At 35.8% G+C, this 26,347-nt stretch overlaps 1 protein-coding gene across 2 annotated transcripts; it reads right to left on the reverse strand.

The window, feature by feature from the left end:
* Positions 1 to 4,264: 4,264 nt before the first annotated feature.
* Positions 4,265 to 24,627, reverse strand: TRMT10A (tRNA methyltransferase 10A). Of its 2 annotated transcripts, none has more exons than XM_053666435.1 (8): positions 24,508 to 24,627; positions 17,844 to 18,040; positions 16,793 to 16,955; positions 16,009 to 16,080; positions 13,176 to 13,250; positions 11,291 to 11,440; positions 9,347 to 9,452; positions 4,265 to 7,912 (listed from the first exon to the last, which is right to left on the reverse strand). In XM_053666435.1, exons 2-8 carry the CDS (start codon positions 18,026 to 18,028, stop codon positions 7,629 to 7,631), a joined length of 1,035 nt encoding a protein of 344 aa, XP_053522410.1. In that variant the 5' UTR covers positions 18,029 to 18,040; positions 24,508 to 24,627; the 3' UTR covers positions 4,265 to 7,628. The 2 variants fall into 2 exon arrangements, with proteins under 2 accessions (XP_053522410.1, XP_037007822.2); XM_037151927.2 differs by lacking the exon at positions 24,508 to 24,627 and adding an exon at positions 24,147 to 24,258.
* Between the last annotated feature and the right edge of the window lie 1,720 nt (positions 24,628 to 26,347).

Raw genomic sequence — 26,347 nt, forward strand, 5'->3', positions numbered from 1 at the left:
CACCATCCCCTTCCCTTTAGTTTATGACGTTTCTCAAGTTCTTTAGATTCTGTATTTCCTGTACTATTCTTGCCCTCCCCCTATCTATTTTCTACCTACCATCTATGCTACTTATTCTCTGTACTTTCTCCCCCCTTCTCCTCCTCCCACTCCCCTGTTGCTAACCCTCCATGGGATCTTCATTTCTATGGTTCTGCTCCTGATTTACCTGTTTTCTTAGTTTGCTCTTGTTTTAGGTGTGGTTGTTAATAACTGTGAGTTTGCTGTCCTTTCACTGTTCATCTTTTTTATCCTTTCATAGGTAAGTCCCTTTAACATTTCATATAATAAAGGCTTGGTGATGATGAACTCTTTGAATTTGATCTTATCTGAGAAGCACTTCATCTGCCTTTCCATTCTAAACGAAAGCTTTGCTGGATAGATCAATCTTGGATGTAGGTCTTTGGATTTCATGACTTGGAATACCTCTTTCCAGCCCCTTCTTGCCTGTAAGGTCTCTTTTGAGAAATCCACTGACAGTCTGATGGGAACTGCTTTGTAAGAGATAAGGGGACTGTCCCCTTATCTCTTACTGCTTCTAGGATTCTCTCCATTTTAATCTTGGCTAATATAATAATGATGTGCCTTGGTGTGTTCCTCCTTGGGTCCAAATTCTTTGGGACTCTGTGAGCTTCCTGGATTTCCTGGAAGTCTATTTCCTTTGCCAGATTGGGGAAGTTCTCCTTTATTATTTGTTCAAATAAGTTTTCCACTTGTGGCTGTTCCTCTTCGCCTTCTGGTGCCCCTATAGTTCGCATGTTGGAATGTTTAAAGATGTCCTGAAGGTTCCTAAGCCTCTCATTTTTTTGAATTCTTGGTTCTTCATTCTTTTCTGTTTGGTCATTTTTTCCCTTCGTCTGGTCCACTCCTTTGAGTCCCAGTTTCCTTTCCATTACTATTGGTTTCCTGTGTATTTCCATTCATTTCAATTAGTTTAGCCTTCATATGGTCCTCTAATTTGTGACTAAAATCAACCAGTTCTGTGAGCATCCTGATCACCAGTGTTTTCAACTGTGCATCTGAAAGTTTGGATATTTCTTCATCACTTGGACTTATTGGCTCTGGGGCTCTGAGTTGTTCTTGAGCCATGTTTTGATCTGTTCGTGCCTGTTATGTATGAGTGGAGCCTTATTTGTTCACCAGGGCGGAGCTACCCAGGTTGCTGGTTCGTGATGCTGTATGTGGGGGCGGAAGTCCCCCCTTACTATTTAATATCACAGCCTTCAGAGAATAGAATCTTTGGTGCAGGGGGTGGGGGCAGGTGGCATTATTCAGCCTCCTACAAGAGTGCTCTGCTTAAAATCTTGGCTTTGAAGTGGTCAACATGACTTCTAATCGTATTCCAGGATGAGGCAATAGTCTAGCTGGAAGAGGGCTGATACGATTCTTAGGTGGGAATCATATTCCAGTACTACACTGGGTTCTGTGAAAAGGAAAACTGGATTTTGACACTTAACTCTCTACCACACAAAAGTTAAATTCCTAGAAGAAAATATAGGGGGGAAACTTTAGGACATTGGATTGGGCAGTGATTAGCTTTGACACCAAAACACAGGCAACAAAATAAAACATAGCATGAAACTTTAAAACTTCCCGCCACACACACACATGCACACACACATACACAATCATCCTTGTGCTAGAGCAGCCTATGCTTTCTAGAATATATGAGGAACTCCCACAAGTCAATGACAGAAAGTCCATTTTAAAAATGGGCACACAATTTGAATATACCATTTCTCCACATGAGATATACAAATAGCCAAAAAACACATGACAAAGAAGCTTGACATCACTAGTCACTAGAGAAATGCAATTAAAACCACAATGATGTATCATTTCACACCCACCAGCATGGTCACTATCAAAAGTACAGAAAGTAACTGTTGGCAAGGATGTGAAGTGTAAATTCTATGCATTGTTGTAAAATGGCATAGCCATTAAGAAAAATAGTACTGGGCCCTGGCTGGTGTAGCTCAGTGGATTAAGTGCCAGCCTGTGAACCAAAGGGTCGCCAATTCGATTCCCAGTCAGGGCACATGCCTGGGTTGCAGGCCAGGTCCCCAGTAGGGGGCGCATGAGAGGCAACCATACACTGATGTTTCTCTTCCTCTCCCCTTCCCTTCTATCTAAAAATAAATAAATAAAATATTTTTTAAAAACCCGAAAAACAGTATTGGGATTATACCCTAAGAATCCTGAAACACCAATTCAAAAGAACCTATGCACCCCAAGGTTCACAGCAGCACAATTTACAATAGCGAAGTGCTGGAAGCAACCTAAAGTGTCCATCAGTGAGTGGATCAAAAAACTATGGTACGTTTATGCAATGGAATACGATGCAGCAGAGAGAAAGGAGCTTATACCCTTCATGACAGCATGGATGGAACTGGAGAGCATTATGCTAAGTGAAGTAAGCTAGGCAGTGAAAGACAAATACCATATGATCTCACCTAAAAGTGGAACCTAATCAACAAAACAAACAAGTAAGCAAAATATACGGTAACAGAGACATTGAAATAAGGAACTGATAGTAACCAGAGGAGAGGAGGGCGCGGATAATGGGACGGGAAGGGGAAGGTCATCAAGGAACATGTGTAAAGGGACACATGGACAAAGCCAAAGGAGGGTAGAACTAAGGGTCGGAGTTAGGAATGGGTGGGGCAGGGGGGAGAGATAGTGAGGAATATGGAGACAACTGTACTTAAACAACAATTTAAAAAAACAAATGGATTTAAAACAAATTAAAAAAAGAAAGAAAAACAGTATAGCGGTTCCTCAAAAAATTAAAAATAGAATTACTATATGACCCAGCAGTCCCACTTCTGGGTATACATCTAAAGGAATTGAAAGCAGGATCTCAGAGAGACAGTTGCACAGCCGTGCCCACTGCAGCATTGCATAAAATAGCCAAGATGCTGAAGCATTCCAAATGCCCAGGGATTAGTGAATAAAGAAAGTGTGGTACATACATACAATGGAATTATCATGCAGCCTTAAAACAGAAGGAAATCCCATTACATGCTACAACATGGATGAAACTAGAGGACAATATGCTAAGAAGGAAGCTAGTCAGAAAAGGACAGTAAGATTCCACCATATGAAATATCTAAAGTACTCAAAATCATAGAAACAGAAAGCAGAAAGGTAGTTACCAAGGGCTGGTGTAGAGGGAAGGGCAAGGGGGAATTAGTGTTTAATGGGTACTGAGTTTCAGTGCTGCATGATGAATAAGTTCTACGCATCTGTTGTACAACAATGTGAATATACTTAGTACTACTGTCCTGTACTTTATAGGATTAAGATGATAAATATTATGTTTTTACCATAACTTTAAAAAAACATATGGAAAAATAATAAACAAACAGCACAGTTAACAAGCTTCATATAATAGTTCCCTCATTTTAATTTTCTATAAAGAGTCTGTGTTAAATTAAATGACTTGTTTTTTGCTTTTGGTATGTCTCAGATATGCCCATAAAACATTTGGTCCTAGATTTTAAAATACTAAATCAATTTATTTAGTTATAAAACTCTGTAGTTGTAAGATTTTGGAGTTATTTTTTGGTAATTTTTATTTTAGTAACTTCAAATGTATTGACAGTTTCATAATATCCATTTCCAATTTAATATTCATTATTCATTTTTATATTACTTGCCCCCTCTCTCCCTTTGTTTGATTTTGCCAGAGGTTAATCTATTTTAGTCTTTTCAGAGTCCATTTTTGCCTTGACCCTCTTACCACACGTTTGTCTTACTTTTATTATTGCTGCTGTTATATTTCCCTCCTTCAACTTTGACTGTTGTGCTTGTTAAATTAAATGCACAGCTCAGTAATACTAGTCTTGTTTTTTTTTTCCTAACAGAAGCAATATAGGCTATAAAATTTCCTCTAAATGTTTTAGCTACCTTCCTCAAAAGGAAGTTTTGGTATACAGTTTCATTAAATTTTCTTCTAAATATTTTCTAATTTCCATTTCTTGCAACCCATAAATTGAAGTTTTTTTAAATTTCCAAGTGTATGTTTTTCAAACACATATTAAATGACTTAGACTTCTAATTATATGATAGCAGATGTGATCTGTAAAAATGATCAATCCTTTGATTTTCTTGAGGGTAGGTTTGAGGCTTAGCATATGCTCAAGTTCATTAATGTTCCATATAACTTGAAAGTAAATTTTAAAACTGTGGAACACAAAGTTGTAGATATAGTAATTAGAACTCACCGTGTTGTTCAAATCTTATGTATCTTATCTACTTACCTAATGTAGGTGTACTACATTTTTCCAACTATTATGGTAGATGTTGTAGCTCTGTGGTCTGTGTAATTTTATCTATTTCTATTCATATATTTTGAAGTAACAGAGAAACTAGTTTAGAAATGTAAAATTGTCATGACCAACTTTATCTCAACACTGCTTTTTACAACAGATCATCTGACACTAAATACAAAGTTCTAGGTGGTAAGGCTTTCTCCTGTTCCACGAATTTATTTTCTACTTTATCATCAGAGAAGTTGCTTATATTATTTCTACTTTTAGGACTTATTTTCATTTATGAACATTCCTTGAGCACCGGAAAACCACTTTTAGCCTATATAACTTGATATATCATCAATTATGTCTTATTAATTACAGCATTTGTATCTCCCATGTATTTATCTTTTGTGCACTTGAGCTGCCATGGGTTAGAAAGCATGAATCAGTTTCCTTGTACTAATTATTCCTTATTATTTCATGTCATTCCTGAAGACTTTTCTTAATGACTTTGAATACTATGCCACTTGATGCATAGATATTCCTGTCAGATCTTCACTAAGGACTGCCTTCTTGAACACTACAACATGCCTTTTTCTGTAATGTGTTGAACCTTTTCCAACATAAAAATTATAACTTATTTTTTAATTCCAATATGCCTTTCTGTATTCTTTTATTTCAACATTGCTGAGTAACCTTATTGTTTTATGTTAGCATTCTGTTTTTACTGCTTTTTAAAATGTTTCATTAAATGATCTGTGATTTCCATATCTTATTTAATGATTATTCATTCCGGTAATTAAGAAAGTTTCCATTTTTAAAAAAGATTTTACTTACTTATTTTTTAGAGAGAGCAGAAGGGTGGGAGAAAGAGAGGAAAAGAAACATCAGTGTGTTCTTGCCTCTTGCATGCCCCCTACTGGGGTCCTGGCCTGCAACCCAGGCACATGCCCTGACTAGGAATCGAATTGGCAACCCTTTGGTTTGAAGGTGGCACTCAATGCACTAAGCCACACCAGCCAGGGCATGTATTTTAAAAATCTTATCTAAGCCTGGGTTCCTCAAAAAGTAGAGCCTGAAACGACACATATTACTACTTTTCAGTCAGGCAATGTCAAAAAGTAAGAAAGAAGCAAGGCAAATCAGGCAAGGACTAAAGGAATGTCAATACAAGACAGTATTATCAAGTTAGCTGCTAGATTTCAAACCTCTTGATTGCTCAACCCTGAAAGAGGACAAATGGGATAACATTCCCATTTTACAAATGAGGACACTGAGACACACAAAAATGGAATAAGTTGCCCAAAGTCACACGCCTAACAAGTGGCAGTGCTGAGATTTAGGAGTATTCATTCTTTCCACCAACAGCATTATTTTTTGATTCTGCCACTGGTTCCTTTCTTCACCTTTCTTAAGTACCTATTCTCTGTGTCTGGCAAGATGTTAGGAAAATAGATAAACATCTCCATGCTAACAGATAATTTTAATAAGCATTAGCTATAAGCCACTGCCGTCATTAATTCTAATCCCTGACACTCTTTTTTCTTTCCTAAAATTGATGTTTGTACATGTTCTTTCTCTGTGGACAACTCTCGCCTTTTATATATATCATCTCAGTGACCCTTACACCTTGATTTTAGACTTTTAACCTCCAAACCTGTAAGAGGATAAATTTCTGTTGCTTTTAAGCCACCTAATTTGTGGTTATTTGTTAGGGTAGTCCTCGGAAACTAATATAGGGCTTTTATAATTAGGGAAAATTAAACTCATAGTACCTACAATGATTTCCCCCACCTTTCGAATCTAAACTGTGCCTATTCCCTATGGAATAATTTAAGTAAAAGGTATAATTAAACCCTATTTACTTAGAAAATCTGAAACTTTGAAAAATACAACTAAAGACATAAGCTTTGTTCTTCTAGAATTACAGGGGCTTTTTATTTACATAGCTTGCTCACAGACCTTACTTTAGATAACTATAATAGATTACCAAGAATAAAGCAACAAAAAGGCAAAGAACATCAACACTAAATCCAATAAACTTTCTACTAAATGTGTATATAACTTAAGATGGCAGTGAGTAAAAAGAACAGAAACTTCATTTTATCCACTCAGTGAAGGTTTCTGAAATCTTACTATTATTGTAACAAAGGACAATCGCTTACTTTAAACATTACTGCTCTACAGTTACTGGTAGGAAACTAAAATGTCTCATTTAGCCCCATATTACCTTACCAATATCCTTATACAAATATTTTTTGATTTTGTACTTTGTGAAATTCAAATTCCTTAGTGTTGTTGAACATAACCATTCACACAAATGATACACACATACGACAACTCAATCCTGTGTATCATTGAGAATCATATATGATATGGATATATATAGTATATGCATATTTTCACTTATGTTATTTACAGAACTAAACATTTACATTAACTTGCTCATATGATAGTAGGCAGATGCACATATAAAGTTAACTTTAAGAATGAACAGATTTAAAAAAAATAAAAGTATATATGGAACAAAAAGAACTTCTGAGAGCTATTTCTTTTTAGGTAAAGACAAAATTATGTCGATTCTTCAACAGCCTTTTAAAATAATCTAGCCTGAAAAAATTAAATTTTGTAATTGAAATAATTTACCACCATGATTCGAATTTAAAAATATATATTTAAAAAAAGAAAATATTTTAAAGAGTATAACCCGTCAGTGATTGCTTTAGAATAATCACAAAAAGGCATCAAAAGGAGGAACAGAGAGACAGGTCAATAGTCCCAAATAAATAAACTGCTGAGTTTATCAATCTGCTACTTCTTCCTAAAATCACTATATCCCTTTGAAGTTATTGAATATGAAAGGGGGTCTTCTGAAAATAGAAGGGGATCTCACATACTGAACATTTTGGTATACTTACAGGAGATTTATGAATATCTGCCTCTACAAATAAGTAGGAAATAAACCAGGAAGACATTGACATAAACATTAAATAATAAAAGTAATGGGTCAGAAGGCACATTCTGAAGATTACAACCCAGTAAATAAGAGAATGAAGGTTTACTATTAAAGTAAAATCCTCAAAAACTCTTATTTGAGGCTTAGAAAACTAGTATTTCAAATTACACATGTAAATCTTACGCAAAAACGAAAAAGTGCTTTTTTACAAGAACTTTTTATCAGCTCTGAAAGTTTTAAAAATTCAACAAGAGAAAATGAAATTTTTTTCCAATTCGAGTATTCTATGGAGCACCTCATTTTCTCCTGATTTTTCCTTTAAAAAAAGAAGAAAACAAACAAAAACTCAGTTGATGTTACTTTGTCAACTGAGTTCACTATAGATTCAGTTCACTATAGTTCACTGAGTTCACTATAGATTCAGTGCTATTTTCTTTATCCTGCTTTTCTTTTACATGTGGAGAATCTAGTTCATTTCTGCTAGTTTCTTCCTCACTGGAATCACTGTCCAATCCACCTTCAACCCTGGTAGACTTCAGGTCATGCGAAGAATTTTCACACACTTTGTCTGTGGGAACAGCTCCTTTCCTTTGGGGTAGGATAGTGAAAAATGCTTCTTGCCAGTCTCTTGTTTCCAGGTATTCCAGAATAATCTCAAACACTGAAACAAAGACAAACTGTATACATTTCTTAGCCAAGATGACACACTCTACACATTTCTTAGCCTAGTTTATCACAATGCTGCATACTATATTTTAAAATACATTGCTTTTATGTTAAGAATGCTAGCTAGTATATCCTAATAATTACTTTGTTCTTATCACTTTCTTCTCTTATTGGTTGTCAGAGCCAATTTGCCCCAAAACTCTCAAGCCTGTTACCTCCTCAGTTCAGTTCTTAAACATCCAGGAGTTTACCATTATCCTTGTCAATACTAATTGATAGACACAGGATCTTTTTGGTTCTTTTCTATTCTTTATCACCTTCACTTCTTTATCCTTTATGTGCTAAAACTTTAAACTAGAAAAAAAAGGTTAGGATTAATCTAAATTTTTTCTATCTTACCTATAAAGAGCCACTCATTCTGGGGAGCATCTTGGCCACTTTTCTTTTTCACATTAGAGGTAAAAATTTAGTTCTGTCTCTAAAGTACTCTCACATTAACACACTGCTGAGGGTCAATTTGGATTACTTTCTGGAAAAGTAATTTACACAATCTATCAAAGGTCTTAGAAGAAGTTCAGTACTTGAATCAGTAAATTCATTTCTATAATGCCCTAAATCCTACTGTGGAGAAAGTTAATACATAAAAAGAGCCCAAGAAACACTTGTATACCAACAAAAATCTCGACTACGTTTTTTTTCGAGAGGGGAAGGAGGGGTGAACAAAGGGAGAGAAACATCGATGTGAGAAGAGAAACATCGACTGGTTGCCTCTCGTAAGCGCCCTGACATGCCTGCAACCCAGGCATGTGCCCTGACCAGGAATCGACCTTTTTGCTTTGTGGTACACTGCCCAACCCACTGAGCTACACTGGTCAGGGCTCTACTAAAAAAAATGTTTAAAGCAAAGCTCCAGGCAACTACTTAGGGTTCAAGAATGCATATTACAATGTTACTTATAATAATAAAAACAAAAAAATCAACAGGATAATGAGTGCATTATTGTATATTCAGACAATAAAATATTACATAGTCATAAACAATAATTGAATGAGTGAAAATATATCATTATAAATGGAGGGGAAACACCCAGATTTGTAACAGTTTGTGTAACAGACTAAGAATCCAATTATATAATAATAATATATATACATAGGAAAAGAAATGGAAGGAACCACACCAAGAAGTTAAGACTAAGTATCTCTGGGTAGGGAAATTTTATCTTATTTATTTTTCCTTACAGTTTTCTGTATTTTCAAAATTTTTCTAAAATATGCATGTATTATTTCTATATTCAAATCATGTATCATTACATTTTATAGTTTTGTCTCCAGCAAGGTGTATTATTTTGTACATGTCCAAAACATAAACATAATGTTATTTTTCACAGTGTTCACAGGGTATATTTTCAGTTCATACCCTTATAGCTTACCATGATTAACTGCCAAAACTTTTCTACTATTCATCTTCACAAAATTTCCAAGGGGGAGCTGTGCATGGTCAATTCCATGATCTGATGCTTGTTTATATGTGAGTCCCTAAAACAAAGACACTATAACTTGGACTAGAACATTAAGTTATTTTAACTTAAAGCCTATGACAGAATCAATAATCTTTAGGAAAGACTTTAATTCAGAGAATATTATCTGAAGTATGTGTGTGTTTGTGTGTGTGTGTGTATATTTAACTGCTAATTTGGAAATATTCTCTTGACAATAAGATAGTTGGGATGTTTAGGGCACTTGTTTTAACCAATTTATAAGTGAGAAAACCGAAGACATGTTCCCTCCACTCTGTCACAAAGCCCCTCAGTGGCAAAACCATAGGAAAAACTTGGCCCGTGCCTCCTGACTCAAATACCTGTTCACTGTTCAACACTGCCTTTCTCTTAGTTTAAAATACTTAAACCAAATTCCTGGAGAAGCACCATCACTTTTCCCATGAATGCAAAAGATGTACAGATTAAACTACGTTTCAACTATATAACACTAAGAGGGAGAAATGACAAAAACATTCTATGTAAAGCTGAACTGAAAAAATTTTTAAATTGCCTATAAATTCAGTTTTTCCCTTTCTAGCAATTAAAAGATTACTGAATATGAAGAATTTTCTCTCTTTTCAAAATTAAAACTTTTAAAGCCTGGATCTAATCAGAATTGACATAGCAAAAAGACAGGGTAGAGGAGAAAGAAGAACTGAATTTCTCTGTCAGTAGTTTGTATACTTTAAGGACAAATAATAATGGTTGATGTGGATGCTTTTGAAAACAAAATTGTTTTAGTTCAAAGACACAGACAATATGAAAGATAAAATTTGGTTCTATATAAATAACAAAATAGAATTTTTCCAAGAAAATAATAAAAAAGCTAAAGATCATTCTGATAAAATTCCCTCTGATGCTATAGAGATTACTGTCCAATTATAGTCACTTGTGACTACTTAAATTAAATTGACTACAATTTTTAAAAATTCTGTTTCTCAATTATAATGTACACATTTCATGTGCTCATTAGCCACAAGGCTACCACAGTGGACAGAAGGATATAAACATTTCTAATACTGGAAAGAGTTCTACTGCACAGTGGTTCTATACAAGAATAATGAATTTACAGTATTCTGCTGTCAACACTTCCTCAGACACTTAGTATACATGTTTTTTCTTTAGTTGGGTTGAATTTAGCATATTGCAAAGTAGCTGATAAAGTACAAAATGATGTTTTCTGTTAGAAAGTCCATTTCTGTAATTTTTCATTCGAATGAGGATAAGGAGGTAGAAAGAGACAAAAGTAGAAATGTAAAAGAACAGAAAATATATCACATGAATACCACGTATTTAAAATATAAATTTATCAGTTTTGTTATAAATTTTACCAGTGGCCTAGAAACTGATTAGCAGCAGCATCTTGTATCCACACAGCAAATCGTTTAAGCAGAACAATGTGCCTGGTTTCAAACATCTGCTTTCCCACTTACAACTGATTTTAGACTCTCTGGGCCTTCAGTTCCTCAGCTATAAAATGGAGATAATAATAGCACTGACCTCACTGATTTATAGTGAGGATCAAGCATACTGATATACAGGTGAGGCAAAAGTAGATTTATAGTTGTGATTACGTGAAACACAGAGTGTATTCTCATATTATTATTTATTAATTATTGTATTATTTTCCATACAAACAACTGAACATCTAATTTTGCTCCACCTTATGTTAAGTGCTTTGCTTAGCCAGAAAGGTGATTACGTTATAGCAGGCACTAATTAGAGATCAGTTATCATCAGTATTATTGCTACTATCAAACAGCATCATTGTTATTACTGAGAAAACTGATATATCAATTTTAAGTACAAGCAAATGCAAAAATAAAGACTTAGTACCTTGTGATGGTTGTGATCTACTAATCCTCCAATCACATAAGCCTTTGATTCATCTAATTCCTTCAGTACATTAGGGGAATCTGATGTAAGATATATCAGGTCTTCTTTCTTCATAAATTCACTATAGTGCTCTGGTTTAATGTGGATATCCTTTAAGATGCAAGGGGAAAGATGTTATTAATTAATAGAATTTTGTGAAAATGGGCTAATAATCCTTTTGAGAGGGAGTGAGTCATATTAAAGGAAATATGAAAGAATGTTGTTACAATGCATTATTTATAACCCTCTACTTTAATGCCTTATCACCTCACACCTTAATTAATTAAGTGGGCTTCAAATGCCATTTCCCTGTCTCTCATCTTAGATACCTCCAATTTACTTCCATATGCTAATGATGGATTCACTTTCTAAAAAAAACACTAATTTCAATGTTTTATCTTTACCTGTAGGATAAAATTAAAACTCCTTAACTTGGTAACTCTTTCCTGAATATGGCACTAAACCTACTTTTCTAACTTTGTTCCAACAAAACAAACACATTCTGTCACATATCTGCTCACATGGTTTTCTAGCCAAAGAATGCCTTCTCTAGTTATTTCCTCTCCATCTACATGCATCATCAAAAGGAAATGGCTTATAGATTTAATAAATTCCATACATCTATTTCTATAGAGATACATATTTGAAATCATCTTCACCAAATTTTTTAGGTCACAAGTAAAAAACTTAACAGTGGGCAGTCAGACTTTAGCCAACTATACTGATAAAATAAAAGAAAATACATTATGAGGCTCAGATGAAATTTAACCAGTAATTTTTTAAAGATTTCATTTATTTAATTTTAGAGTGTGGGGAAGGGTGGGAGAAAGAGAGAGAGAGAAACATCAATGTGAGAGAGAAACAAATTGGTTGCTCCTGGTACATACCCTGACCAGGAACTGAACTCACTACCCAGGCATGAGCCCTGACTCAAAATCAAATGGGTAACTTTTTGCTTTGCAGGATATCACCCAACCAACTGAGCCACATTGGTCAGAACTTAACCAGTAACTGTTAAAGAAATAAAAAATGAAGTAGGACTTGTCTCACCTAAAACATATAACCTATTGATAAATAAACAGCCAGTTTTCTGGAAAAAAAAAAAGTCACATTATAATTTGGCCCCTATGCTTAATAAACGTCCCAAGAGGGAACTGAAATTAGAGACCAGTGAACTTACGTCTCTCTGGAAACCCGAGAGTATAAATAATAAATGTAATAAGCCACAAAATAACTGAAAGTATGCCCACTCAAACTTGTTACATTATTTTTTAGAAAATTAGGCACGATCATAAAACTTGGTAAATATGTTGTACTTTAAACCTTAAAAAGTGCCTTTAAAAATGTTCCGCACTCTAGGCTATTTATCAAAAATAACCGCAGGCATTATGAGATTTGTGTGCGTGGGAGGAAAAGTTTGTCATGGTCAGACCTGGCTTTGAGAAAGAGTTCGACATCAGCATGTGGACATGAGAACACAAATTTAGAAGAATCGATCCAAGTGCATTTTCAAATTTTAAAGGGACTTCACTCATAAATAATGCATAGCCAGTTTACTGGGTAGAGATTGAATAAAGACCTTTAAATTTGTTCCTTTTTAAAAAAATATGTTTTAAAGCTGAAGGCAAAATAGCAAGTGAGATTTAGTGAGAGCCAGTAGAGACAGACATTTCAGTCTCTTTAGCTTCTCTGATTAGTACCCTTCAGCTTAACTACAGTGATTCACAGGGCTCGGAAATTGCTGACTTTTCTATTTATTGACACTATGTAGAACTCAGGTAAAAAATGCAGACCTTTAAGCTTAAAAGTACTTGGAATTGTGTGAGAGTTAATCGACTGTAATTACCTTCCAGTTGACCCATCCTTTGTCATTTTCATCCATGTTCTTTTTCAACTGGCCTCCATGGCTCGTCAAGTAAAACTGATAGAGAGATTTGCAGGCATAGGATGAGAGAGCAAATGACGATTGAAGTACAATTTTTTATTCCCTCATACACTAATCTGATCAACAGAACAAAATATTTCATACTAGTAAAAAATAAATTTGTAGCATGCTTTGAACACACAAGAATAAATTTCTGGTAAAAATGACATGTATTTGTGTATTTTATAACCCGCTAACTTCCTTATTCCATCTATATTTTCATCCCATTTTTCAAGCATAATGTGCCTTTCCCTTAATGATCACTTTTCTATGAACTCTCTGCTTCCATGCCAAGTTTCTATTCCCTTTCTTTCGCCACAACTGCTATTTTTTAACAGTCCAAAGTCTTCAGAATTTTTGATTCTGAAACCTGACAACTATTTCAAGTCTAAGCAAGAGTGAGAAAAATATAAAATGCAAAAATATAAAATTATTATCACTTGATAAAAACAAAGTATCGAACCAAAAAAGAATTTCAGTTCTTAATGTCAGTGAGCCAGTGTTAATTACATCAACTAAAATTCAGACAGCAGGCAACTCTTAAGAGTAGGCAACTAGTCTCAAAGCACACCCTCACTCTAGCTAAGGAAGCACTTTTTAAAATTACCAGTAACTTGAAAACTTTTAAGTAGAATAAACCTACTAACAGCATAGCACACATCAGTTCCTCCTATTCCCCAGAAGAGAAAGAATGAGACCTAAGAAACTGGTATGAAAATATGTGTGTACCCTTTAACGAAGATGTTCAACTACACAGAAAGGAGCAGGTCAATGTGTACAAGATTGATGATGACTGGGCAGTGTGGCTGAGAATGACATGTGAAAAAAAATTTTTTTAATATATTTGATTGATTATGCCATTACAGTTCTATTTCCCCCTTCATTCCCCTCCACCCTGCACACCCCTCCCCCCATTCCCCCCGTTTAGTTTATGACCACGTGTCTCAAGTTCTTTAGATTCTATATTTCCCATACTATTCATGCCCTCCCCCCTATTTTCTACCTACCATCTATGCTACTTATTTTCTGTACCTTCTCCCCCTTCTCCTTCCACTCCCCTGTTGCTAACCCTCCATGTGATCTTCATTTGATGGTTTTGCTCCTGATCTGTCCTCTTAGTTTGTTTTTGTTTTAGGTGTGGATCTTAGTAACTGTGAGTTTGCTGTCCTTTCACTGTTCATCTTTTTTATCTTCTTTTTCTTAGGTAAGTCCCTTTAACATTTCATATAATAAGGGCTTGGTGATGATGAACTCCTTGAATTTGATCTTATCTGAGAAGCACTTTATCTGCCCTTCCATTCTAAATGAAAGCTTTGCTGGATAGATCAATCTTGGATGTAGGTCTTTGGATTTCATGACTTGGAATACTTCTTTCCAGCCCCTTCTTGCCTGTAAGGTCTCTTTTGAGAAATCCGCTCACAGTCTGATGGGAACTCCTTTGTAGTTGACTGTTCCCTTATCTCTTGCTGCTTCTAGGATTCTCTCATTTTAATCTTGGCTAATGTAATGATGATGTGCCTTGGTGTGTTCCTTCTTGGGTCCTACTTCTTTGGGACTCTCTGAGCTTCCTAGATTTTCTGGAAGTCTATTTCCTTTGCCAGATTGGGGAAATTCCCCTTTATTATTTGTTCAGATAAGTTTTCCACTCGTGACTGTTCCTCTTCCCCTTCTGGTACCCCTATAATTCGGATGTTGGAACGTTTAAAGATGTCCTGGAGATTCCTAAGCCTCTCCTCATTTTTTTAAATTCTTGTTTCTTCATCCTTTTCTGTTTGGTCATTTTTTTTCCTCTTTCTGGTCCACTCCTTTGATTTGAGTCCCAGTTTCCTTTCCATTACTATTGCTTTCCTGTGCATTTCCATTCATTTCAATTAGTTTAGTCTTCATATGGTCCTCTAATTTGTTACTATAATCAACCAGTTCTATGAGCATCCTGATCACCAGTGTTTTGAACTGTGCATCTGAAAGTTTGGCTATTTGTTCATCACTTAGATTTATTGGCTCTGGGGCTCTGAGTTGATCTTAAGCCATGTTTTGATCTGTTCGTGCCTGTTATGTATGAGGAGAGGGGCCTTGGTGTTTACCGTGGCGGGGCCACCCAGGTCCCAGGTTTGTGACGCTGTATGTGGGGGTGGGGCCAGAGAGGGACAATGGCGGTCCCCTCTGCCACTTTCTGCCACTGGGGCCTGCATGGTCTGTCTCACCGCTTTGCTCCTTTACTGGTTAATCTGCGCTCGACTGTGTGACTTTGGTCAGCCCTCAGTGAGTCCACTGCCTTGTGCCCTCAGTGGGTCCTCCCGCTACTCCACACCTGGGATCCGCCTACAGCTGCTAGCATTGGGTTGTGCGCCCGGGTCGTCCAGTGGATCTTTCCTGCCCAACCCCGCGCTGCTGCTGGCTCTTCCCCTCTCACTGGTTTGGCTTCAGGGTTCATTGTTGTCAGACTTCCGTGTAGTTCAATTTTCTGTGGTTTGGCTACATTTTTGTTGCTAAAACTTTGTTGTTTTAAAAGTTGGTTGTGTGAGAAGGCGCAGTGCTTCCACCTACGCCCCCATCTTGGCGGAAGTTCAAAAAAATGTTTAAAATACCTTACTTTATCTTTGTAGAAAAATAAAACATGGTTCAAATTAGGCATTTTGTTCTCTAAGGGATTATCTGTAAGACACTTGTAAAGCAGTGGGGATTATTCAGGCCTCTTCCCAAGGAAAATATAAGAAAGGAAACTGGAGTTTGTTTTAAAATCTTTCAAACATACCTGCACAGGATGCAGTGCTCGTCGATTTTCTGCATAACATCGCTGAATCTGCTTATGAAGTTTCTTAATGTCCTATAAAAGAGTACAAATTTTAAAGCAGCTTTTTCAAAATCATCTATGGCCACTCCTCAATCTTAGTGAAATAGAGTAAGCATAAAGGATGACTAGACAGGTACATTTTTTCCTTTTGAAATACAAGTTCTTTCTGATAATTTCCATTCAATTTCCTTATATAACTAACAAAAAAATCACTATAAGTCAATATTCTAAAAGTAACCCATTATTTCATATTTTGTATCCACTTAAAATGCTAGTACATGAAAAATAAGAGTCAGCCAAAGGAAAAAGAGTCTTAGAGCCATAGTATTACTATGTTCATAACTTACCAATGGATTGGAAAGTAATTAAAGCATGTTCTCTTCACTAGCATTATTTAAACAGCCAGATTTCTCAGGCTGTTAAATAAGAAATAATTCCATTAAGACCATCATATTTCTTATTTTCTTAATTTTGATCAGGGCAAATAAATACAGATCTTTAAGATTAATATGCAGTTATTGAGTTTTGTAATCTACCCATGGTATTTGTCTCTCCCACCATCAACACATATACATATATACATACATAAAAGGAATGTATTAGCTAGTTTAACTTACGGGGCAGAGTATGAAAAACTTGATTTAAGATTCATTTCAGCACCCAAATTTATATCAAAGTGATATTACATAGTAAAGAATCATTTACCACAGTTTACCTACATGATTTTTCTGACAATGGTTCATACCTTTAATATCATCAAGCTGTCAAAACTACAGTCAATGATAAGACGAAGTGTGCTGTGAACAACAGCTCTTCGAACACGTTTTCTATCATTTCCATCTGAGCTTGATTCCAGTTGACACTGTCGCTCTAACTGTTTTCTCTTGCGTTTTTCCTTCCGCTTTTGTCTAAAGTTAGTAATTGAAATAACTTTTTGTTATTTATATATTCAGATATTTACAAGACTATTCTATATAGACAAAGACAGGATTACTTTTTTAAATCAGCAGGCTGAACCATATGATATTGTCACTTCTGTGGATCAAAATTGGTCAAATATCAATTTTACATGTACATCTAAGTTTTGGAAAGGAAGAAAATTAGTTTTCAAAAACAATGTAATGCTTTTTACACAAATCCTAAGAACTAATAAATTCATTTATTATTGGTATTATACTCTACTAAGAAAACTTTATAAATATTAATACTTAATTTGAGAGTTTTGGTAAATTTTACTGTTGTAATTCTTCCCCTACATGATTTTCAAGCAATATCTATATGATGAAGGAAAAAAGCAAAGTAAAATTATCAGTAGAAAAAAAAATTTCACATACTTTTTCTCTAATCTGCATCAACTAGTTTATTTTCTCTCAGTAAATTTTGGCATTCTAGGTACAATAACAGTTTCAGCCTAACTGTTCTCAACAATACCTGTAATAGTTCTTCTAGCAAAATCAATGGTAGGCCCAAATTTGATCTTTCTGAGGTGGTTATTTTTGTTCCATATCTAGGACATGGATGCTAATTATATCCCTTTCCTAAGTCAGTTATTTCAGAAACTGTGCTGCTACACAATAGGTCTGGGGTGAGAAAAAGTATGTAATGTAAATTCATAAGCAGTGCTAAAAACACAATTCAAAACATACAGCTTTAACAGCCAACTGACAGTGTTAGCTAACAATATGCATAGCCCCAATTTTAATTAACACAATTACTTTTAATGTGTAAAAGGACTGTGACAAGTCCAACATTCTGTATTTCTGAATGGGGAAGAATATATGCATTTTGAAACATACTTGCGGAGTTCTCGTTGCTCTTCCCATTGTTTCTGTTTCATTAGCTTCTTCATTTGTCGTTTAGATATTGGTTCAAACTCTTCACCAAATCTTGGCTTCTGGCTCTCCTCTTGATCTTCACTTAAATCTTGCTTTCTTTCAACATTAGAGGTCTCAATAAATGCTGGCATCATTTCAGATGACATTATTTGATACCTCTGAAAAATTCAAAAGCAACTTTTGACATACAGAGATATAATTTACACTAAAAAGGAAAAGCCAAATGGCCAACAGATGTGATTAAAATTAAACCATATCAGAAATGAGTAAAAATGGAATTTGGACAATATATGTCATTTACTGGCAAATACCTTGTGATAAAATGGGGTGCTTTCATATGCTATTGGTGGCAAAATTTTTTCCAGCAGGCTACATATCTGTATGTTTCAAGAGCTTTAAAATGTTGATACTCTCAAATCAGTAATTTACTTCCTCAGAATAAATTCTTGTTAATGAATCAGAAATATACACAAAATTAATACAAATGGTTATGCAGTAATCCCCCCTTATCTGCAGTGAATACATTCTAAGATTCCCCAGTGGATGTCCAAAAAGGTGGATAGTACTAAACCCTACATGTATTGTTTTTTCCTATACATGCATACATAATAAAGTTGAGTTTACAAATTAGGCACAGAGATAAAAAATAACTAATAAAAATAGAATTATCCCCACATACTTTAATAAAAGTTATGTGAATGTGGTCTCTCTCATAACTGAGATGGCTAAGTGACTAACGTTGGGCAGAGTATACAGCATGTATATGCTGGACAAAGGGATGACTCACATCCCGGGTGAGATGAAGCAGGATGGCCTTAGATTTCATCATGCTACTCAAAGTGTGCAATTTAACACTTATGAATAGTTTAATTCTGGAATTGTCCATTTACCATTTTTAGACTGTGGTTGATGTTGCATCCACCAACGCGAGAGACAAATTGTCAGAAACTTTCGGATTCAGAAATGTTATTTTATTGGCCAAAGTTTTAACCTGCGCAGGGGCGGACCCTCAGAGTGTCCAGAGACACAGTGCTCATAAGAGCTGCAAACGAGAGCCACCCTAAGCACTTACAGCTAAGTCTTTTTATAGACGCGAGCAAGCAAGCATTGTATAGAAGCAAATGTGGCTGTTAGCTATTGGCTACTTGGGTGGCGCGAGCATGACCTAAGCTTTCTGGGTTTTGGGTAATGGAAAAATTTTAACCTAGACACTTGAACAGGTGGTCCTCTACTTGTTCAGCCCCATTGGTTTTGTAGTTCCACCTTCTCCACTCCCTATGTTCTTTCTTAACTTCCTTGTGGTTTCTGCTCTAAGTTCCTTGTTCCTCCAGGCCAAATTTCTTTAAGGCAGTCCCTATTTTATTCCCTATTTTTCTGGTTTCAACAGTTGACAGCCAGTAACTGAAACCATGGAAATCAAAAGAGTGGGCTGGATGGAAGTAGAATCATTTTGTGTTCTGTAGTGTTATTTTTAACAATGAAAAATTTGGAAACTAGTTGAAATGACCTCTACTGTTGAAAGTAAAAGGGATTAAATAAATTACAGTTTACTGATGATAGCAGCTGGGAATACCAAGCAGCCAGTAAAATTATGTTTTCCAAAATTATTTAGTGACAAAAATGGTGATACTAAATAAGAAAATCAAGACAAAAATATACATTATATCCAATTCTGTTTTTAAAAGCACAAACATTTAATTTATACCCATGGTATGCTGCATTTTCTAAATTTTACAGAATAAAAACATATTGTTTTATAATATAAAAATATTATTTTTTAAAAGAAGAAAAGCACTTTTTGAAGTCACCTTTAATGTTATAATATGAGAACAATGTTACTTTCATTATTATCTGGGAATACAGTCACAATTGGTTTTGACAAAAGATATGCTACAGATATGCATATTTGGGATAGTGCGAAAAACAAATCTGCCCCCTTCCATATATTTCCTTGTAAATACATAACTGTACATTTTCCACTTTAGTCATGGTAAAAAAAAACAAAAACTTACGTTGAATCTGTAACCAGTTGTGGAATGCTTAGGGCCATCACAAACATCTTTATTTGCATTTAACTACAGACACCTTTATATCTGTTGCCTAGAACTGAATTTCCCCTCAGATTACAAAAAAGAACTAGAAATACTGAGATTTCTCTTTAACAAATTATTAACACCAAAGCTTAAAAATATTATTTGTTATTTATCCATACCAAAGGCTAAATATATAAATGTTCAACTGGTTTTAAAGAAAATTGTATGATTCCTCCTTTTCACAGAAATAGCTAAGATGAACAGAGAAGCTAACATCTAAAAGAAAAATCACAATTCAGAAATGGAAAGACAAAATATTTGCAGAACATCATTTAAGCAGTAGTGTTATTACATGGTTCTTGCTTTCTTTAAAAGTGCAATGTTGTAACAGGACATACAGGGATAACTAAGCAAACTTGGAAAGTTGACCAAATTTTGACTGAGGGACAAGAAATTTTAAGATGTGCTTTGGGAGCTACAGCAAAAACCCTGGCATGAACTAGGTCACAAAATTACTAAGAAGGAGAAAGAGTCATCTAGTAATACAAGTAAGAGTTCACAAGTTTTCCTTAAACCACTAATCAGAGTATCCTTAGGTTAAAGGAACACCTGCTAGAACCGACAACTCAAATTCAGTTCTACACTGAAAACTTCATATGGGCAGGGATGACATCTGCTTTTGCCCAACATTATAGTTGGGGGCAAAAAAACTAACAGGGGGCCTAGCACTTTCTTGATTATATATTGGTGAAATAAATGAGTGAATATATTACAAAGGATTTTTTAAATAATAGCAGATATTAATTCTTAACATGCTTAACAAAAAAAAGTTATCTAATTTAATCCTTAAAACAACACTATGAGGTTGTCAGTATCATGCTTACTTTACAAAGGAAAAAGGCACAGTGAGGTTAATTACGAATTACAAAGCTACTAAATAATTCCTAAGAAACAAGGCACCTAGAACAAATTTAGCACAAAGTGGGTCCACAAAATATTGTACTTGTTGGATGAATAGATGAATGAAGTAATGGAGTTATGATTCAAACCCAGATTTAACTCTCCTTCCCAGATATCCAAGACCTTATTCAGAAAATAAAGGTTCCAAGGAATGTAAAAGAGCTATGATGCTTTAGCCCTGCTGTTGGAAAGCTCTCAGATTTGTGTCACTGAAAGATGACAAAAATAAAGTTTGTTTAATTCATATGCCACTAAATAAAAAAAATTGGGACAGGCTTCCTGAGAAGTTTTAAGGCACCCTGCCTCCCAATCTTGAAAGACATGACAATAGTAGATAAAAGATAAAAAGGAAAAAACAAAAAAGATACAGCCTCTCTCAAAAACAAAAGCAAGAACTAGAATAGACATTGTCCCTGCTGGGTATGCTATGCAAAGGCAACTGGGAGTTTCTCTAGCTTTAAAGCAGGAAGAATAGTAGTTAACACCAGACAGAAGGTGGGAGATGGGAGACAGTTTCCGTTGAACCCTTAACCTAGTGTTGGGGGTGGGGCTCCTTTATGAAAAAAGCCTGCCCTGGCTGGCATAGCTCAGTGGATTAAGCATGGGCCTGCAATTTGGAGGGTCGCTGCTTCAATTCCCAGTCTAGGGCACATGCCTAGGTTGCAGGCCAGGTCCCCAGTGGGGGACACGTGAGAGGCAACCACACATTGATGTTTCTCCCCCTCCTTTCCCCTCTAAATAAATAAATAAATAAATAAACAAATAAACAAATAAATAAAATTTTAAAAGAAAAGAAAAAAGTCTAAAAAGAGGTAAAATTAGACTGGCTTATACTAAGCTGAGTACTTGGGGGAAACCTGAAGGTAGGAGACACAGCCTCTCAGTCCCAACCTGGGCCAACCTGCTGAGGTGACATAGGAACTTCTAACACTACATGATTAGATGTAGTGTTAGATGAATCTGAATCACCTATCTAAACTCTTACTGTGGACTGAAGCAATGAACCGAGCTGTGAGCAGCAACCACAAAATCAGTGTGAGACATGATTTGCAGGGCAGAAATGATAATTCCATTTAAGATGAGTCTACAAGGCAAAATTACTAAAAGGAAAGGTTAAAAAAACCAACAAAATCAACAATCAGGAGATAAATTCGCTCCATATAAACTGGAAACAGAATGACATGAAAATGACTTTAAAATTAGCTGCAATCTTTTGAAGACCATTAGAAGAATTCTCTTTTAAAAAGTAGGAAATAGGGACACAAAAGCAGGCATAACAAAAGCAAAATAAGGATGAATTCAAGAAAAAGAACCCATTTGGAAACCAGGAAATTAAGACAAAAATTTCAATATATTAGACAAACTCCAGATTACCTGGAGTCCAAGAGGTAATTGATGGATTAGAAGATATGCTGGCAATCTCAGAATTCAGACAGAAATCGAATGAAAAATAATGTCAGAGCAGTTAAAAGAGCTGAATTACAGAATGAAATACAGACAAAATGGTAGAGATAAAAGTATAACCTTGAATGTATTCACTAGTAATTTTTATAAAGATTGGAAGATAAACATTCAACTTAAGAACTTAGAAAACAGAGGAAACTCAGTATGCCTGAAATGATTAAAAGAAAAATTTTAAGTAATTAACCATGACTCCCCCAGGATCACTTTTATTTTACTTCCTTTCCAGAGACAGTAAATTAAAGTTAGTAATGCATGTATCCAAAACAACGTGGAGAAAACATAAGCTAAACCTGCCCATTAAACTAAACATGTAAATCTTACACAATTAAAATTTACAGGAAATATTATGAGAGACTATTTCCATTATCATTGGCAATTTCTGCTAGTTCTCTATTATGTTCAAAAATTGCAAGCGTTAATTGGCTCTATGATATGAAAGTTACAAAAAGCAATGTATATCAGAATTTTACAGCTCACATACACCAGGGGGAGCTTTCGCCTTTCCTACCTAAGAACTCTTAAAAACCCTGTCAAGTACATAACTAGATCATAAGCTAGTCAACATGGTTATCCTTATTTTTAAAGCTCTACCCAATTAAGAAAATGCGCTATAGTAAGTGAATTTTTTGAAGCTTTGAGTAAGCTAGATATCTTGAGGCATGGAATACAAATAATGTTGGCTTGAACTGCTTACAGCACTTTTCACATACAAGGATATGTAATGTACCATCTCCCACTGCGTATGCCACGCAATAAGCAGTTCACTATGCAGAAGCTTGTCCCGATTACAAGTTAAGCAAAATATGTATGATGTTTACTTGGTATATTTGCTTTCTTATTTTAGTTTTGGCCAGTTTATAAGCTCTATGGCACAGAGTTCTGCGTTCTTCCCTCACATGCAGTGACGCTCTCACAGTACATTTTCAGTCATTTAACCACATTCCACAAATATTTAAGAACCGTCTTTTGTAGCAACTATAATTTGTGCGAAATTTTGTTCAGCACAGAATTTTTTAAATGGTTCATTTAGTCCCAGAAATAAGTTGTCAGGTGGTCTTATAAAACTAAGAACTGGATAAATATGACTAAGGCCATTTGGTGTGGGATGAACACACAAAAAAAGGATTTCAATATTCCTTGTATTTCCACTTCTTAGCAGATTTAAGCAGGAAAAACAGACACCGAAAATCAGCGAATGGCCAAAGTTAAAACAAAAAACTTTTTGACTGGGCTAACATATTCTTCATAAATTATGACAAAGACTCTCAGAAAAATTCACACGAATTTTGATATAGCTGCAGAACGAATTAAATGATCTGACAGGGACGGGGAAAGAACACATTTTTTAAAATGCGTCCGCCAAACCTACAGTAGTAGCAACTGAGCTTGGTTCAGCTGCCAGGCCTCTTGGGCAGAAGGTTGGGCTGGGATAAGGAGAGGGGGAGGATTTAAAAAATAAAAAGTGAGAAAATCATCTGTTGCTATCCTCTTTCTATCTCTACAAATATGGCCCGACTTTAACACTTAATATTTATTGCCGTGGAATCAGAGTAACAATTCAGTCTTCTTAAAATCGTCCTGAGCTCCCCACGATAGGGCTAAAAGCACCAGCAGCACCTCTCCCCTTCGTTCGCCACATTTCCCGGCGCTCTCAGCAACGTCAGCCCCTCAATGGAGAGATGAAAGAGATTTAAAGAGGTAAAGCGACTTGCCCACGGTCTCTAGCCAGGAAGTGGCAAAACCGTAACTCGTTTCCCGGCCCCCCAGACTCCACATTTCCCTCTCCCTTCGTTCTCTGGAAACTCACTCTTCACAAACTAGGGACTGGATCTCGACCCCGAAAGAGATATCGACAGCTGGCACCCCACATGAGTGGACAGAGCCCGGACCCACTCTGCCCTCTAGGCTAGTAGCTGCAAACGCTCTGCAGAGGCGGGATTAAACTGAAGCTAGCCAATCGGGGAGTTTCTTGGTAGGCCAAGAGGTCGCACTCTATTGACGCCACTTCCTCCGGCTACCGGGTCGCCGCTGCCACTTCCACTGCTTCACTATCCTCTTCCCCGGAAGCTGTTACAGCTTGTTGATGGTGGCACAGGCTGAGCGTCCCTTTTGTGGTCAGAGAACATCAAAGGGTAGGCGAGAGCCATCCTCAGTTCTAGAAGACTTACTAAGCCGAAGAGTTGTCCGGAAACGCGAAGGAAGTCTTTCTGCAATGGTCTTGATGCCCTTCACGAGTCCTCCCTCGGAAACTTCAACCCCCAGAGGCACGGAAGTAGGCATCAGGCGGTTACGTCTACGTCACGATACTGCGCCAACTCCAGACCCGCTGCGGGAATAAGGGGAGGGAGTTCGTGTGGGGGGGAGTCAGCAGTCCGTGGGGTTTTTGGTGTGGGAGGTGGTTACAGCGACGTAAATTTGTCCTCTTGGAAGCACCAGTGTACTTGTGGACAGTGCACCTAATTCATTCAGGGTTCCTGGGAGGGTATTGGGTCGGAAGGAGACTTAAGACATTCCTACTCTTAGCAATTAAAAATACTAAAACAGTGACGAAAGGTTGTTAGAGATGAGAGCAAAGCATCTCTTGCCTAAACTATAATATATACAGAAGAAGGTTGTCAGTATGAAGTGATTTTACACAATTCAAACGGAAAATCCCATTTTAAAAGTGAGTCAAATTTCCATAAGGTGCAATTAAGTTAGCATGTTTAAGCTGGCAGTTGGAAATCTTACTCTCCATTCCTTATTTTTCCTATTCTGTTTTGCAAAACATCTGGTGTCATTTCATTGTTTATAATATTTGATTCTGTATAATCTTGCTATATATAGACCCAACTCAACAGAAAACTGAAAAAATCCCGTAGATTGTCGTTTTGTGTTTAGTTTTCCTTTTTTTAAAAAAAAACTTGGTCTTACTTTCAACAAGTGATTATTGTAAAATGTCAAGATAAAGTTCGAATCGAGAAGAAGACTGCTGTCAGTAGGGAAACAATTCTGAAGTAAATTATTCTTGATATTTGAAAATATTTGAACATGTTTAAAGGTTTCAGTGAATAAAAATAAAATTCAGAATTTGAATTTTCCAAAAGAATTGAAATTTATCTATTGAATAAATTGAATCACAAAAATGAAGTTACTCTTGCTTGAAACCTCAAATATTTCTTGAAAAATTGTCCACTGAACACTGCTGTGAGTCACTCTCTGTTTTCTTCATCTCAAATATAAAAGATCTCTTAATTGGCTCCATTTCTGATTTGTTAGTAGGGCATCTTTTTTCAGCTGCCTCCATATCCAGGCAGGGAGTAGCTGAGGGAGGATTAGTAACTGGATATGTAGCCCTTCACATGTAGGTCATTACACTCAGGCTGACAGTGATGTGCTGAATCTCTTTTAACAGCTGTTCAGTTTTTCTTCAGGGGTCTGTTTTATGAGTCATTATATATTTTTTTCAGAATTAATACATTATATATTTTTTCAGAATTAAACTGGGGTTCTTAGATATTTAAGTCATTTTTAAAACTCATATTTAGTAGCGGAGTCAAGAATTTTCTTTTGACAGCTGCTTAACTTTATAGTCATGGTGCAAAATTTGAAATGGTTCTAGTATCAGTCCAAAACAAACACTAAAAAGTGCCAGCAAAAAAAAAAAAAAAGGCCCTGTCTGGTGTAGGGTGGCTGGTTTAATTCTCAGTCAGGGCTCTTGCCTGGGTTGCAGGCTAGTTCCCAGCAGTGGACACAGGAGAGGCAACCATACATTGATATTTCTCTTCCTCTCCTTCCCTTCCTTTCCAAAGGTAAATAAATAAAAATGTAAATATACATATATATATATATATAAAAGAAATGTTTTAAAAAAGAATTTTTCCAAAGTTCTAAACATATAAAAGGTATAGGAAGGTAAAATCATGATACGAAATAACCTTATTTTCATTGATTTGTAAAATTCATCTTTTTGACACATTTATTGAGTTCCATATATTTTTGAACTTAATATTCTTGATACAAAGGTAA

Source organism: Artibeus jamaicensis, unplaced genomic scaffold (genome assembly GCF_021234435.1).
Source record: "Artibeus jamaicensis isolate MK-2021 breed Jamaican fruit bat unplaced genomic scaffold, CSHL_Jam_final contig_452, whole genome shotgun sequence".
Classification (NCBI taxonomy): domain Eukaryota; kingdom Metazoa; phylum Chordata; class Mammalia; order Chiroptera; family Phyllostomidae; genus Artibeus; species Artibeus jamaicensis.

Coding starts and splice junctions, on each gene's coding strand:
- TRMT10A (XM_053666435.1), bottom strand. CDS start 18,028: ATGTCATCTGAAATGATGCCAGCATTTATTGAGACCTCTAATGTTGAA. Junction 16,956..17,843: donor GAGCAACGAGAACTCCGCAA/GTATGTTTCAAA, acceptor TACTAACTTTAG/ACAAAAGCGGAAGGAAAAAC. Junction 11,441..13,175: donor AAGGATGGGTCAACTGGAAG/GTAATTACAGTC, acceptor TGCATCTTAAAG/GATATCCACATTAAACCAGA.